Here is a 12,958-nt window from a genome sequence, read left to right as displayed (position 1 = left end):
TGCCTGACCACTTTACCAAAAGCTTCTCACCACTCCACCATGCCATACATCAGGGCCCACACACAGCCTTGAGCAACAATCTATTCATCTCCCTAGGTTTCAATCCCACAACCATGTTCTATGAAGAATGTAAATGTTTTCTGCCTCACTAGTATGCTTTTGCTTTACTAGCCTAGAAGTAGGAAAAAAAAAAAAAAACAAACAAACAAACTAATTTGCCAACAGCAAGGAGTCAAGGAGTTGCTACAGTCCAAACCACCACTCCTTTAAACAGTATCACAGATAAGACTTGACTTCTCATATATGGTGCTTCCTAAGCTACTATGCTAAAAATGCCCAAGGCAAATTCTTGGGTCTTCCCCCAATCATATAATGGATAATAAAGATAAGGAAGAGGCTGGGAAGTTATAGTACAGCACAGGCCTAAGATATGCTAGGTCCCTACCAAAATTCACTCAACTTTCTCCCATCTGGCAAAAGGAAAGAATATGGTTCTTCCAAAAGCCAGACTCCTCACATGTAAACACACACACACACACACACACACACACACACACACACACACACACACACACACAAGCTGCCCCTGTAAGATTCTAACTATAGAGTCAACTTGACTGGATGTTCCCACTGTTCTCATAGTCAAATGAATCAGATACATCTTTTCATCCTGGACTTGGGACTTTTCCAAACTTCAACAAACCAGAAGACCAAACTTGGATGAGCTGTTAACACTTGCCAACAGTCAGGAGTTCTCCAGTATAGACAACAAACAGAAAAAAAAAAAAAAATGGTACCTTTGCCATGTAGATATGTATAACTTATCAACAAACCATAGGTACACCTAATTATCCAAATATGTTCAGAAAGCCCAGACCAACGAGAAAGAGAAACACAGTTCAAGCTCATGCTTTATCACAGGACATCACAAGACACAGGTCATCAGTCAAGCAAAGAAAAACCAGTAAGGGAGGGCTGGGCCGGGACAGCTGCCAGAAAAGAGGACACAGGTCCCTGCCTCACCCCAGTCCATTCACTTACAGGCCTGACAGGCTGGAGACTGGGGCCATGCAGCAGCACGGTGCCACTAAAGCTACTGAAGGGGAACGAGGGCCTTCTAGCCAGGTTGAGGTGGATTTACATGGAGGGAACTTGAAAAGAAGCTGTGTGAGAGCTGGGTGAAATGAGGCGGGACCCATGGTGTTCACAATAATGGCTAATATTTACCAAGTACTGCCCACAACTAAGAGCCAGACCACGCACCTTCTGTTCAGCCTTTGGTGGCACCCTCTCACCTGGACTCCTGACCATTCAGATCTCACTTAGGTCACTCAGACCCAGCAAGGCCAGGCTAAATAAGGCTCTAAGGGCATGGTCTTAAGTACAGGCGGTAAGCATCTAACGCTTGTGAGTTAAAGGGACCAGGGACAAACAGGAAATCTAGAGTGGGGAGCTTGAAACCATGAAGGATGCTTGTCCAGCATTCAAGCTATGTAGGGACAACGCTTCAGGCTGGAGGGAAGGTACAGGGACAGATGGAATCAGGAGGGCCTAGCAAGTATGGGTAAAAATCTGGCCCTCATATTCCCCTTCAGAGCAGTCATCTCAGGATAAGCTGAACAATTTTGAAATGAGTGAAAAGGCTGTTAAGTAGTTTTAATGGAAAACTAGATCTTGTCAGAATTGAGTTTCTAAGCCCTATTACCTGATTCTATGGAACTTGCATATTTCATGTCTGGTTAAATTGTTTGTACATGGCTAATTTGTTTAACTGAAAATGATTTCTGTCTGGAGGACAAAAAGTCAGAGTGGTTATCTGCTGCTGTGGAATAACCCTTCTGTACACTGTGAATATGTGTTGTTCTCATTGTTAATAAAAAGCTGACCATTTGTGATTCAGAAAAAAGAAACAGGAGGTAATGATCTTTGAATTTTCCCTTGAACAATTTGTACCGTTTTATTGATTTCCTCACTAATAAAATTGCTTATATTCTGTAACAACCATCTTTTTAAGAAAATGCTTTAAAACTAACAATCATTAACCGCACCCCAGCCCTCAGGAGGCAGAGGCAGGTGCATCTCTGTGAGGGCAAGGCCGGCTTGGTCTACAGGGCAACTGCCAGGATAGCCAGGGCTGTTACACAAAGAAACCCTAAAAAACCTACCAATCTCAATTCAGAAAGAACACAAACAGATGTAATGGAGATGCCTGATTCTTTGGACCCCAAGGGCAGTCTCTGCTGTCCTTGTCCTCCTCACTAGCAATCTCAGGGAGAGGAACCTAAACTATAAAGCATTTTAAGGCATGCATGAGGCCCTCGTTTTGACTCTTAGTACCCACAAGAGCAGATGTGTCATAATTCTTTTAAGTTGTTTAGTGTGTGTGTGTGTGTGTGTGTGTGTGTGTGTTATATAAGGGTTGCTTGCATTCTCAGAGCCACAGCTCTCTTCCTGGAAGTCATACAACAGCTTTCAGAATTTGAGTCTCTCCTTTCACGGTGGGATCCTAAGATTGAACTCAGGCCACCAAGCTTATGTGACAAGCACATTTACTGACTGAGCTGACCCTGCTGGCACATACAGATATTTTTTTGATTTTTACCTACTCTAGAAGTTATGCAGACAGGTCTGAGTCTCAAGTTAAACACACTCACAAACCCCTGGACGTGCACAGCTGAAGGGAGTTCTACAAGAAGAATCCAGGGCCCAGGTTTGTCTGCATGCCTGCCTGCCTGCCTGCCTGGCTGCCTTCCTTCCTTCCTTCCTTCCTTCATTCATTCCTTTCCCACTGGCACTGAAATCTTTGTGCCCTCCACTGTTTTTCATAGCTACACTGAAATCAGTGGGAAACCACAAAAATGAAGGCTTCCATTGTGCTCCATCATCAACCTCTGAGGAAGCAAAGAAATCACCCAGAACTAGCCATCGTTTGATGAAACCGACAACCTTAGGTGTTTGTTAACTCAATTATTTCCCAAACTCAGGCAATCCTTTCAGATCTGTGTGTACACACGTGTGTAACTGTGTGTTGTTGAGGATGCACCCAGGGTCCTTAGTATGTTAGGCAAGCACTCTAACACTGAGCCACACCTCCAGCCTCCAGAGACAAATTATGGACTATATCACAGTCTGTGGCTCTCTCTGGGCTCCTGGAACTGCTGTCCTTTGCTGTTAATCACGTTTTCTAAGAGTCACCATCACTCTAGCCTAACTCTTGGCTGCAAGCATCCACTCGACTAGAGGGGTACCAGAGGATCCCAGCTTGGCAGATAGGAGCAACTCCCCTTCTAAACACAGTTATCAGAAAACAAAGAACTTCAATAATAATTACAGGAGCCCTGGTTTTCATTTTACACTTCTCTAAGCCAACAGCTTGGCAAAGCTTCCTATGGTTTCCCCAACTTTTATAAAAAATCTGTCCTCTAAGCAAAAGCTTCTGTTTCCCAGGAGCAGTAAACACTCTTTATTTAAAAAAAAAAAAAATTAAAAAAAGAAAGAGTCATTACAATGCCATGCTTTTTCTCCAACATTTTCCACCAAAGCAGAGCCTGGTAGTTTAAATATACATTAATTTCCCCTTGTAAGTTCCTTGTGCTTAAATACCTTGACCTTATAAACTATGCTGAGTAATAATCCATATTTTTCTCTTTAATCACACAAACATGTATATTCATTTGCTTATTCAGTGCCTCATGATGTGCCAGGCACCTGGGACACAGCAAAAAAACTTAAAAACTTATTCCTCTGGGGCTGACAAAGATTTAAGCAGGGTGAGGGAGACAGAGAGTGGCACTGTCCTTCAGGAACTGAGAGGTAAAAGCAGGGCTCTCAAGCAATAACCTGAAGAACAGAGCCAAGAGGGCATTTTCACAAAGGGAGTAAGGGCAGAGTAATAAATCCAAGCGCCAAGACTAAGGTAGAAGAAAGCTAATCAGCATGCTGGTGAAGGACAGGAATATAGCTCAGTGGTACAGTCCAGCCCTGAGTACCACCCCCAGCACCTCCAAGTCAACAGCTAAAAGGTAACCAAGGCTCCTGATCAACACAAAATAATCAGTATTAGAAAAACTCCAGTCAAAAGAAAGAAATGTACCTTATTATGCTTTGCTTTATACTAGACTTGAAATATAATTAGTGCTCATCCCCTGTCCCCCTTCTAACTTCAATCCCTCATTGGTGAGAGCCTCATGCCACAGTCTTGGTAGGAAGAAGAGTCTGGCTCCTTAACATATCAGTGCCAGCTAGAGCAGTGATGTAGCTCCAAACAGAGTGCTTGCCTACCATGGAAATGCCAGGTGGGTGTAATCCCTGCACTAAGAAGGGGAGGAGAGGAGATTCGAAAGCAAACTCTCTAACTAGACTAGCCACACTGGTGGTGAATACCTTTAGTCCCAAAAACAAAACAGAACAAATCAATAAAATAAAATAAAGTTACAGAGTTTGAGTCCTTTCAAATAGAAGTTTTCCATTAGCTTGAGTATTATCAGCTACAAATACAGAATACTTGTTTTTTATGGAAAAATGTATTTTGTTGTTGCACCCCATGCTGGCCTCAAACTCACAAGATCTGCCTGCTTCTGCCTCCTGACTGCTGGGATTAAAGGCTGCTACACCATGCCATGCAGAAAAATGTATTGAAAAAAAAGTGTAAGCTTCAAGTTTGTTCAAGTGCTCAGTATTAGCTAAGTCATCCTCCCCAAGGGGCTCCAAATTATAAAGGCGTAAAGGCTTTGAGAATTACAGATTATAGCTGATATGATAGCTTTAAAATTAATGTGCACTAAGGTAGAGCTGGTACCAGTTATTTTAATTTTTTTTTTTTAATATTTATGTTGCCCGGCAGTGGTGGCACACACTTTTAATCCCAGCAGGGATTAAATCCCCCCGGGAATTTAGGCAGGTGAATCTCCATGAGTTCAAGGCCAGCCTGGTCTACAGAGTGAGTTCCAGGACAGGCTCCAAAGCTACAGAGAAATCCTGTTTTGAAAAAACAAACACATAAATAAAAAATAAATAAATAAAATATTTGTGTTGAGATGTATATAGATGGTTACATGTGTATATGCAGATGTATGTGCACATGTGTGCATTTGTGTGTGGAGGCCAGAGGTCAACTTGGAGTATCTGAGACAGGGTCTCTCAATGGCCTGATACTTGCAGATTAGGCTGGCTAGTCAGGGAGCCCCAAAGATGAGTCAAACCCCTCTTTTGTGCCGGGATTACCAGTGTACATCACCATACTCAGGTTTTTGTTTTGCTTTTTTAAGTGGTTTCTGGGGAGCCTCATACTCAAGCCCTCATTCTTCCATATATTCCAGTAGTTTATTTTAAGAGAAATACTTGCATGTAGTATAAAATTCAAAAGGTAATGGGAGCTATATAGTGAAAAATGCCACACAAGGTCTCAGCCACTCACTTCTCTAACTTAGAAAACAATCAGAGATACAGCTGCCTTGGTCTAATCACATTAGTATAACAAAGCACCCCAACTGGCTAAGATAATAAACAATAAAGATATATTGCTTACTGCTCTGGAAGCAGCAAAGTTCAAGATCAAGGTATTAGCAAATTGTGTTGAGCCTGTTTCTTATAGTTGACACCTTCTATCCACCAACATATAATGGAAGAGGCAACCTTTGATCTTCCTTATAGTGAACTAACATCATTCCTGAGGACTAAGCTCCCAGGACTATTCTCAAATTCCTTATCCTTTTGCCTCAGCCTCCCCAGTGCTGCGATTGAGTACCAATCACCTCACCCTGCTGAAGCTCTGACTCTTAACAATCTCGTCAGGTATTGGATTCCAATATATGAAGTAGGGCTGGGAAGTAGCGTTCAGACCATAGCAAGAGGTTTGGAACAGTAGTGACAATGAGAAAGGGCTTTGCAGATCTATAGGGCTTTGCCAGACAAGAAAAGCAACTTTTAAGATTCTCATGCATGATAAGAAATACAAAGTCCATTCCCTAAGGAAACTTCCTCCCACCCCACCCAACACGCAAACACCTCTGCCCATCACCACCCTGGAGCCACACTGACTTTCCACAACAATTTTAGATTCAGCTTTTCCCCCATACAAAAATCTCGCTGATAGCCAGGTGGTGGTGGCATCTGCCTTTAATTCCAGCACACAGGAGGCACTCTGATTCAAAGGCCAGCCTGGTCTACAGAGCAAGTTCTAGGACTACACAGAGAAACTCTGTTTCCAAAAAAGAAAAAGAGAACTCTTGCTGGCTTTTTGGTATGTATGAAGACAACAGCTGTCCAGTCCATCCATCTATTTAGGTCACCTATGATTTCTTTTTCTAATGATTTGTAGTTTTAAGAGTGGAGATCTACGTATTTTGGTAGCTTTCCATCTAAGTATTTCATTCTTTTCAGAGTTAGTAACTGTTTTTATTATTTTTCTTTTCTCTTTTAGCGAGACAGCTTCACTCTTCAAACAGGCTAGCATCAAATTCATGGTGACCTACCCACCTTGGCCTCCAAATACTGGAATTACTTACAGGTGTGAGCCACCATACCAGGCTTTTAAAGATTTTTTTTTTTTATTTCTAATCTCTGTGAGTTTGAGACCAACCTGGTCTACAGAGCTAGTTCCAGGATAGATTCCAAAGCAATACAGAGAAACCCAGTCTTGAAAAACCTAATAATAATAATAATAACAGCCTCTAATAATTTATTGCCAGAATACAAAAATATGGCTTATTTTTACATGTTGATCTTACATCTGATAACCCTGCCAACTTATTTAATAATTCTAGCTTCTCTACATATTGCCAGATAATTATCCATTCATCCACACCCTTTCACACGTACTTCTATCTACCCACCCACCTACCCATTCATCCATCCATCCATCCACCATCCATCCACCCCTACATGTTTGTACCTGTTAGAGTTTTCAGCATGCTGCTAAATATGTGTGAAGCACAGGTATCACTGGCCCTGTCTTGGGAAAAGCATTTGTTCCTTCCCACTAAAGTGGGAAGTTAGCTACAGAGTTTTCACAGTCAGTCTTCTCCAAGATGAAGTTCCCTTTTCTTCCAAGTTTGCTGACAATGTGTATCAGAGAGGGTGAATTCCAGGTTGGTGAAATGAATCAGTGGGTGAAGGTGCCAGTAATTTACTGATCGTTATCTTCCCAGCCCTGGTGCCTGGTCTTTAGACCAGCTCTCCAAAAGATACCTTCTAATGTAACTGTGGGATCTGGGACTGATGAGCTCTGCACAGCAGCTACAGCCAGTGTTTATCAGAGCTGAAGCTGTATAAGTGTAGCTGTTTTGTGCTACATATAGTTTAGACATGTTCCCACTGGGCTTTAGTGAAAACCCAGGTGTGGTTTCATCTGTTTTACCATCACATCCCACACATCTCAAGAGTATGACTGTGTTGACTGGCTTGAGGTTACACACTGACAAGGATCTCAGGTTTGCCTCTGATAAGAAAACACCTTAGGTTACTTTAATTCCTTAATTCTTACAATTCCTAAAATGCTTAATTAGTCATTTTCCCTCAATCTTCTATTACTGGGGAGAGGGGTGGGGCAGGGTTTAGAGATTCCAAGATCAAAGATCTGGAGGTAAAGTTTACTCTCACTCTTTTAAGTGAAGTACTCTTCTAGTTATGACAAAAACTCCTAGCACTCGTCCAAAGGTTTTCCACATTTTAAAAAAAACTTTAAAATTTGTATTTATGTGTATGAATGTCTGTGTGAGTATATACCACCTACATGGCACTAAGACCAGGAGATGGCATCAGATCTCCCTGAGCCAGAGTTCCAAGCAGCTGTGGGGCACCAGATCTGGGTGCTAGGAACTACACCCAAGTCCTCTAGAAGAATGACATGACCTTCATTAGCAATCCATCTCTCCAGCTTACTATGTGAGGTTTCTAACATCAAAATATGTTCAAGGAAATCACCTGGGGAATCTAGCTAAAACTTAAAAACTTTCAGAAGGTCTGAATTGCCTGATTCTGCAGGGGCCGAGGGTGGTAGTAATGCTGAACACAAGTACTGGAAAAGCAAGTAACTACAGATTTTCTTAGGCCTCACATAACAATGTTTATGAATTTACAAGACTTTTGTTTTGTTTTCCAAGACAAGGTTTCTCTGTGTAACAGCCAAAGCTGTCTTAGAACTCACTTTATACACCAGGCTGGCCCCTACCTCTGCTGGGATTAAAGGTGTGTACCACCATTGCCCGGCAATATTTTTAAAAGCCAAAATTTAATGAAGTAAAGAAATTAGTACTTTCTTGTTTATTCTTCCAGTTTAAATTTAATTTCTTGGAGTTTTTTATTTTGCTTTGTTATTTTATTTATTTTGAGGGAAGGCAGAGAGCCCTAACATTTAGCAAGGCTGAAAAGCCAAAGGCACAGGACCATCCAACTGCCACATCATTCAAATGGCCTGTCCTTCACTTGCCAGTGAAGAATGTGCAGAGATACACGGCAGTTAGGAGAGATCTTAAAAGCTGGACCCTAATGTCCTTCCACATAAAAAGTCACACTTTCCAAGGGGGTAAATACTGAGTTCGGCTCCTGCTCACAGAGACGGCAAAGTTCAGCAGTGAACTGATAACCAACATTCAGTACAAACCACTCCGTCTCCATTCTGAGGGGCAAGTTAAGAGGCAAGTTCTATTTACTTTCAAAGGCCTAGTGAGTAAGCTAAGCAAGGTCCTGGGCCTTGCAGTCCTCAAGACTCCAAGTTTAGCCCTGCCCTTTTTTTGACTCACTTCTGATTATCTGTACGGTACTCACCATTAGCTAGTTAGCTTTGTCTTTTAAAACAGGATCACACATTCCTCCACACCTATATTCTCTTTACTAACAGCAATAGCTAACACAGAAGCAATTCATCCTTGAGAACGTGTCAGATTACTGGATTAGGATTGGTTTAAAATTCAAACATGGATAATTTCTCTACCTATTTCTCATTAAAGCCCTTCAAAACTATGAATCAGAAGACCAAGCCTTCCACCCAGAAGAGAGAAAACCCTCCATGATTCTGCAACCTACAAACACTGAGTCTTTATTTTAAAGGGTGTCCACACTTGATTTTTCTCCCCCCAAAAAATGCTAATGCATGCACTCAGCTAAGCATGGCAGGACCAATGCTCCCTGAAAGAAAATGCATGTATGTTACAGTTCTGTGCAAATGGCTTCTCTGTCTGGCTGAGAAGTCTATAAAGTTTTGAGGCCTCAGTGGAAGGCTACCAGTGACAGTGAGTAGGAGGGATACCAAGGTTTTTTCTAATCTGGATCATGCCCTGTTCACAACAGAGATAAACCAAAGCTCAGACAGACCTGCTACAAAACCACAAAACAGAAACAACCCACAAGTCCTTGGACCAAACACTCTGGAGGCTAAAATAATAAAATAAGAGGACTCTGAGAAATGTGCTCTAGTATGCCTAAGTCCAATAGAAAGTTCCTCGTATCTGTCACCTCCCATACTAGCCGCCCTACCAAAATGACTTAACTCTGGGTACCAATTGGGCAGTCCCAACCATCGCTGAGTGGAGGACTACATTATGCAAAGGAGGGATCAAACGTCCGCAGTAAAGACTGGAGGCTTTATGGGTAGATCTGGGACTCCCCCACTGCATCTGGGCTACATGCCTCCATTCAACAAATATTTATTGAGCGTCCACCATCTGCTGGGCACCCTGCTAGGCGCCAGGGAGGAAACCATGCCACAGTCTCTGGCCTCTGTTAGCAGAGAACCGTCTGCGGTTACACGAACCGGAAAACCTGCCACAAGTTGCTAAGCACATTAGTAGCCAAGGGGTGGCACGGCCCTCGCAACCGGCTCCGCGCACCAAGCTCGTCGATGAAGCAGGGAGAGCACAGGTAGGCCCCGGTGCAGGTGTGCAGATACCAGGAACCCCTGAGGCTTCCGATCTGCAAAGAGCAGGCTCCTGTCGAGGGCGCGGTCCCCAGAGGAGCAGGGACTGCAGCCCAAGGACCTTGGAGTGTGGGGTGCGCCGGGTGGGGGCCGCGCAGCCCGAACTTGGCTCTGGCCCACCGGGCCTGGCCCCCTGTAGCTGGGTGCGGGGAAGGGAGGCGCGTGCTAGGCCGCCTACCCGTCCGCCCATACCTGGAGCCCCGCCCGACACCTACCACTTGGGCGACCTTGAGGCGGCCGAGCGCGCCGCGCAGGTAGTCGGGGTCGCAGCGCAGGCCGGCCAGCCCACGGCGCTGGCTCACCGGTTCGGTGGTGGGCTGGTACGGGCTGCTGGCGCCCGAGATCATGGAGGTGCTCGAGGCCTCGCCCTCGAAGCCGTCCAGCTCCTCGCCGCCCCGCATGCTGCCGCCCCGCGCGGCCGGTTCCCCCAGCGCCAGGAGCGGGCGGGCTCAGCGCAGTCGCCGCATCGCCCTCGCCTGACCACCCCGCCGCCGCCTCTGCGCCCGCCGCCCGCTGCGGCCGCGGCTCGGTCCGCTGGGGCTCGGCTCCCGCCGCCTCGGCAGCGGAAAGGGAGGGAGGCGGGAGCGGGCGCCCAGGGAAGGAGGCGGGAGCCGCGCGCCGGCCCGGAGGGGGCGGAGACTGCGGCCGGCGCGGGGAGGGGCGGGGCGCTGAGGGCTGGGGGCGGGGGTCGTTTAGGAGAGGAGGGGCGTTGCGGGCTGGGGCGGGGCCGGGGAACCTTGGTCACGCCCCCACCACGCCCTCACCTGCTGGGCATCTGGCCTGGGCTCCAGAGGTGGCCTGCTCCCATGGCTAGAAAAGCTCCAGCCAAGCAAAAGAGCGAAAAAGGTGGAGAGGATGGAGTTTGACCAAGGAGTCGCAGAGCTGCTTTCTCTGTCCGCAGCCTCAGAATCTGCTTTAGAGAAAGTAGGATCCTGTGCAGGTATTGTGGGGGACTTCCCGGTGACAACCATGATTAAGACTAGGACTGGAGAGATAGAGATTAAGAGGGCTCCTGTGGCTCACAGGGCGTCTGAACCCTCTTCTGGCCTCTATAGGCACCTGCATTCCCATGCACATATACTCTCCCAAACACACACACACACACACACACACACACACACACACACACACCAGAGAGAGAAGAGAGACTATGCAGGATAGTGAGATGGTTCAATGGGTAAAAGAACTTGCAGCCAAGCTTAATGACCTAAATTTGATCCTAGGGACCCACATGGTGAGAGCAAAAAAACTAGTCTCTCAAGTTGACACCTGACCTCCACATGAACTCCCCCCTACACACACTAAATAAGTAAAAGTGGTGAAGGTCAGCTATGTCTCTGCCCAGTACCAGGCACAGTGCCTAGTCCAAGCTGGACCTCACTGCAGCTATGTGATACACAACGAGGTGTAAGTGTGTGGGTTCCCACACTGGGCACCCTGAGAGAAGCTAATTCTGGGGCCAGAGGTGCAGTGTGCAGTGGTGAGAAGTCAGGGCTAATGGAGCCTGCAGAATCCACAGAGCCAGTGCCAACTTAGGATCTGGTGGCTTGACATAGAAGGGGTATGAGCACACAGTAGGCCCTTAGCAGATAATATTAGTCTCCTTGGCTGAGAAAGCTTTTGCAAACTCTAAGCATCAAGCTAGGTGAATTTTGCCCTGGAGTCATTAATTATGGGCCAATTTGTCATTCAAGTGTGAAGACTAATTTTATGCTTAAGTAAAACACTGACTTTCTAAGAATTGTCACTTTGACACTAAACCTTTCAGCACTCTAAACACAGAGCTTCCTCTGCTCTGGGCCCTGGGGAAGGCACTTGGATGATGTGTTATAATCATTAGTATTTTACACAAGCAGAGACAGAGTACCAGAGTGGAAGTAGCTTGTCCAAGAGCACACAAATACTACATGAGTAGAACACAGGTTCTAACTTTTTTCCAAAGACAAACGGACAATAGCTTCAATACTTAAATCACTTGACTTGACAAATATTTTGGGGGCACCTACTATAAGATAAGCAATATGCTAAGAATTGAGGGCAGGGGTATTGAGAAACTTCAGTGAGTAAAGGCACTTGTCACCAAACCTAAACACTTCTGTCTAGTTCCTGTGGCCTACATGGTGAAAGAGAGAACCTCTGACTCCAAAAGCATGCACCAGGGTGCTGCCACCCCAAGAATACATATAATAGCTTTTTTTTTAATTTGAAAACACATTCTACTCTCTCTTAAAAGTGAAATGACAGCAGGTCTCCTTTTCAAAGGGCATAAAACTACAGAGACAAAGGATTGAAAAGGAGACGACAACAAAATATTGGAAGCTGGAAAACAAAGGTGCACACAGTAACTGATACAGTACATCGAAGAGAACAGAGCTCCAAGCTGGCAGTGGGAAAGGTTGCCATGCAACTCAGATGACATATCCGAACAAAAGGTTCAGGAGTGAAAAAAATGTCTATAAAAGTAGGGGTGACTGGGGGGGAGGCAAAAATAAGATCCATTGAAAGCTTTGAAGAAGTACAAAAGGATCCCTGGATCCCTCCCATTGCACAGGCCTCAAGATGAATTGTTCTCTCTCTCTCTCTCTCTCTCTCTCTCTCTCTCTCTCTCTCTCTCTCTCTGTCTGTGTGTGTGTGTGTGTGTGTGTGCGCTCTCTCTCTCTCTCTCTCTCTCACACACACACACACACACACACACACACACGTCCATGCACACCTATGTTATCTCCATGTTTATTGAAAATATTATAGCACAACAGAAAAGATCCAAATGCTCTACTTGGTATTTCCAAAGTCATCCCCACTGCAAGCTGAATGGCCTGCAGGTTGGAGGGACTATCAAGGTCCAGAACCTTCAGCCTTTCCCTAGTGTCAGGGATTACCTCCAATGATGTGGGGCTGAGGCATTAGGAATAGAATTCTCTCCATTCTCTGCTGCCCCTGCAGCTATCATGGAGGAATCTCTACAGGGCCTCTCTGAATCTGCTTATGTGTGGCACAGCTGTTAGCCTCTTGTGCCGTTTCTTTCAGGGAATAGTGTGATCTGTG

General features: G+C 45.2%; 1 protein-coding gene across 1 annotated transcript in view; it reads right to left on the bottom strand.

Annotated features, from left to right (window-relative positions):
- Positions 1-10,524, bottom strand: part of Cmtm4 (CKLF like MARVEL transmembrane domain containing 4) — a 39,274-nt gene extending 28,750 nt beyond the window's left edge. The window contains exon 1 of the mRNA XM_051201632.1: positions 10,129-10,524. Within this exon, the coding sequence (XP_051057589.1) occupies positions 10,129-10,314 (186 nt within the window). The 5' untranslated portion in view covers positions 10,315-10,524. The remainder of the gene's footprint in view (positions 1-10,128) is intronic.
- Positions 10,525-12,958: the final 2,434 nt, after the last annotated feature.

This window comes from Phodopus roborovskii, unplaced genomic scaffold (assembly GCF_943737965.1).
Source record: "Phodopus roborovskii unplaced genomic scaffold, PHOROB, whole genome shotgun sequence".
NCBI lineage: Eukaryota > Metazoa > Chordata > Mammalia > Rodentia > Cricetidae > Phodopus > Phodopus roborovskii.
This window is presented reverse-complemented; position numbering and strand designations above follow the sequence as displayed.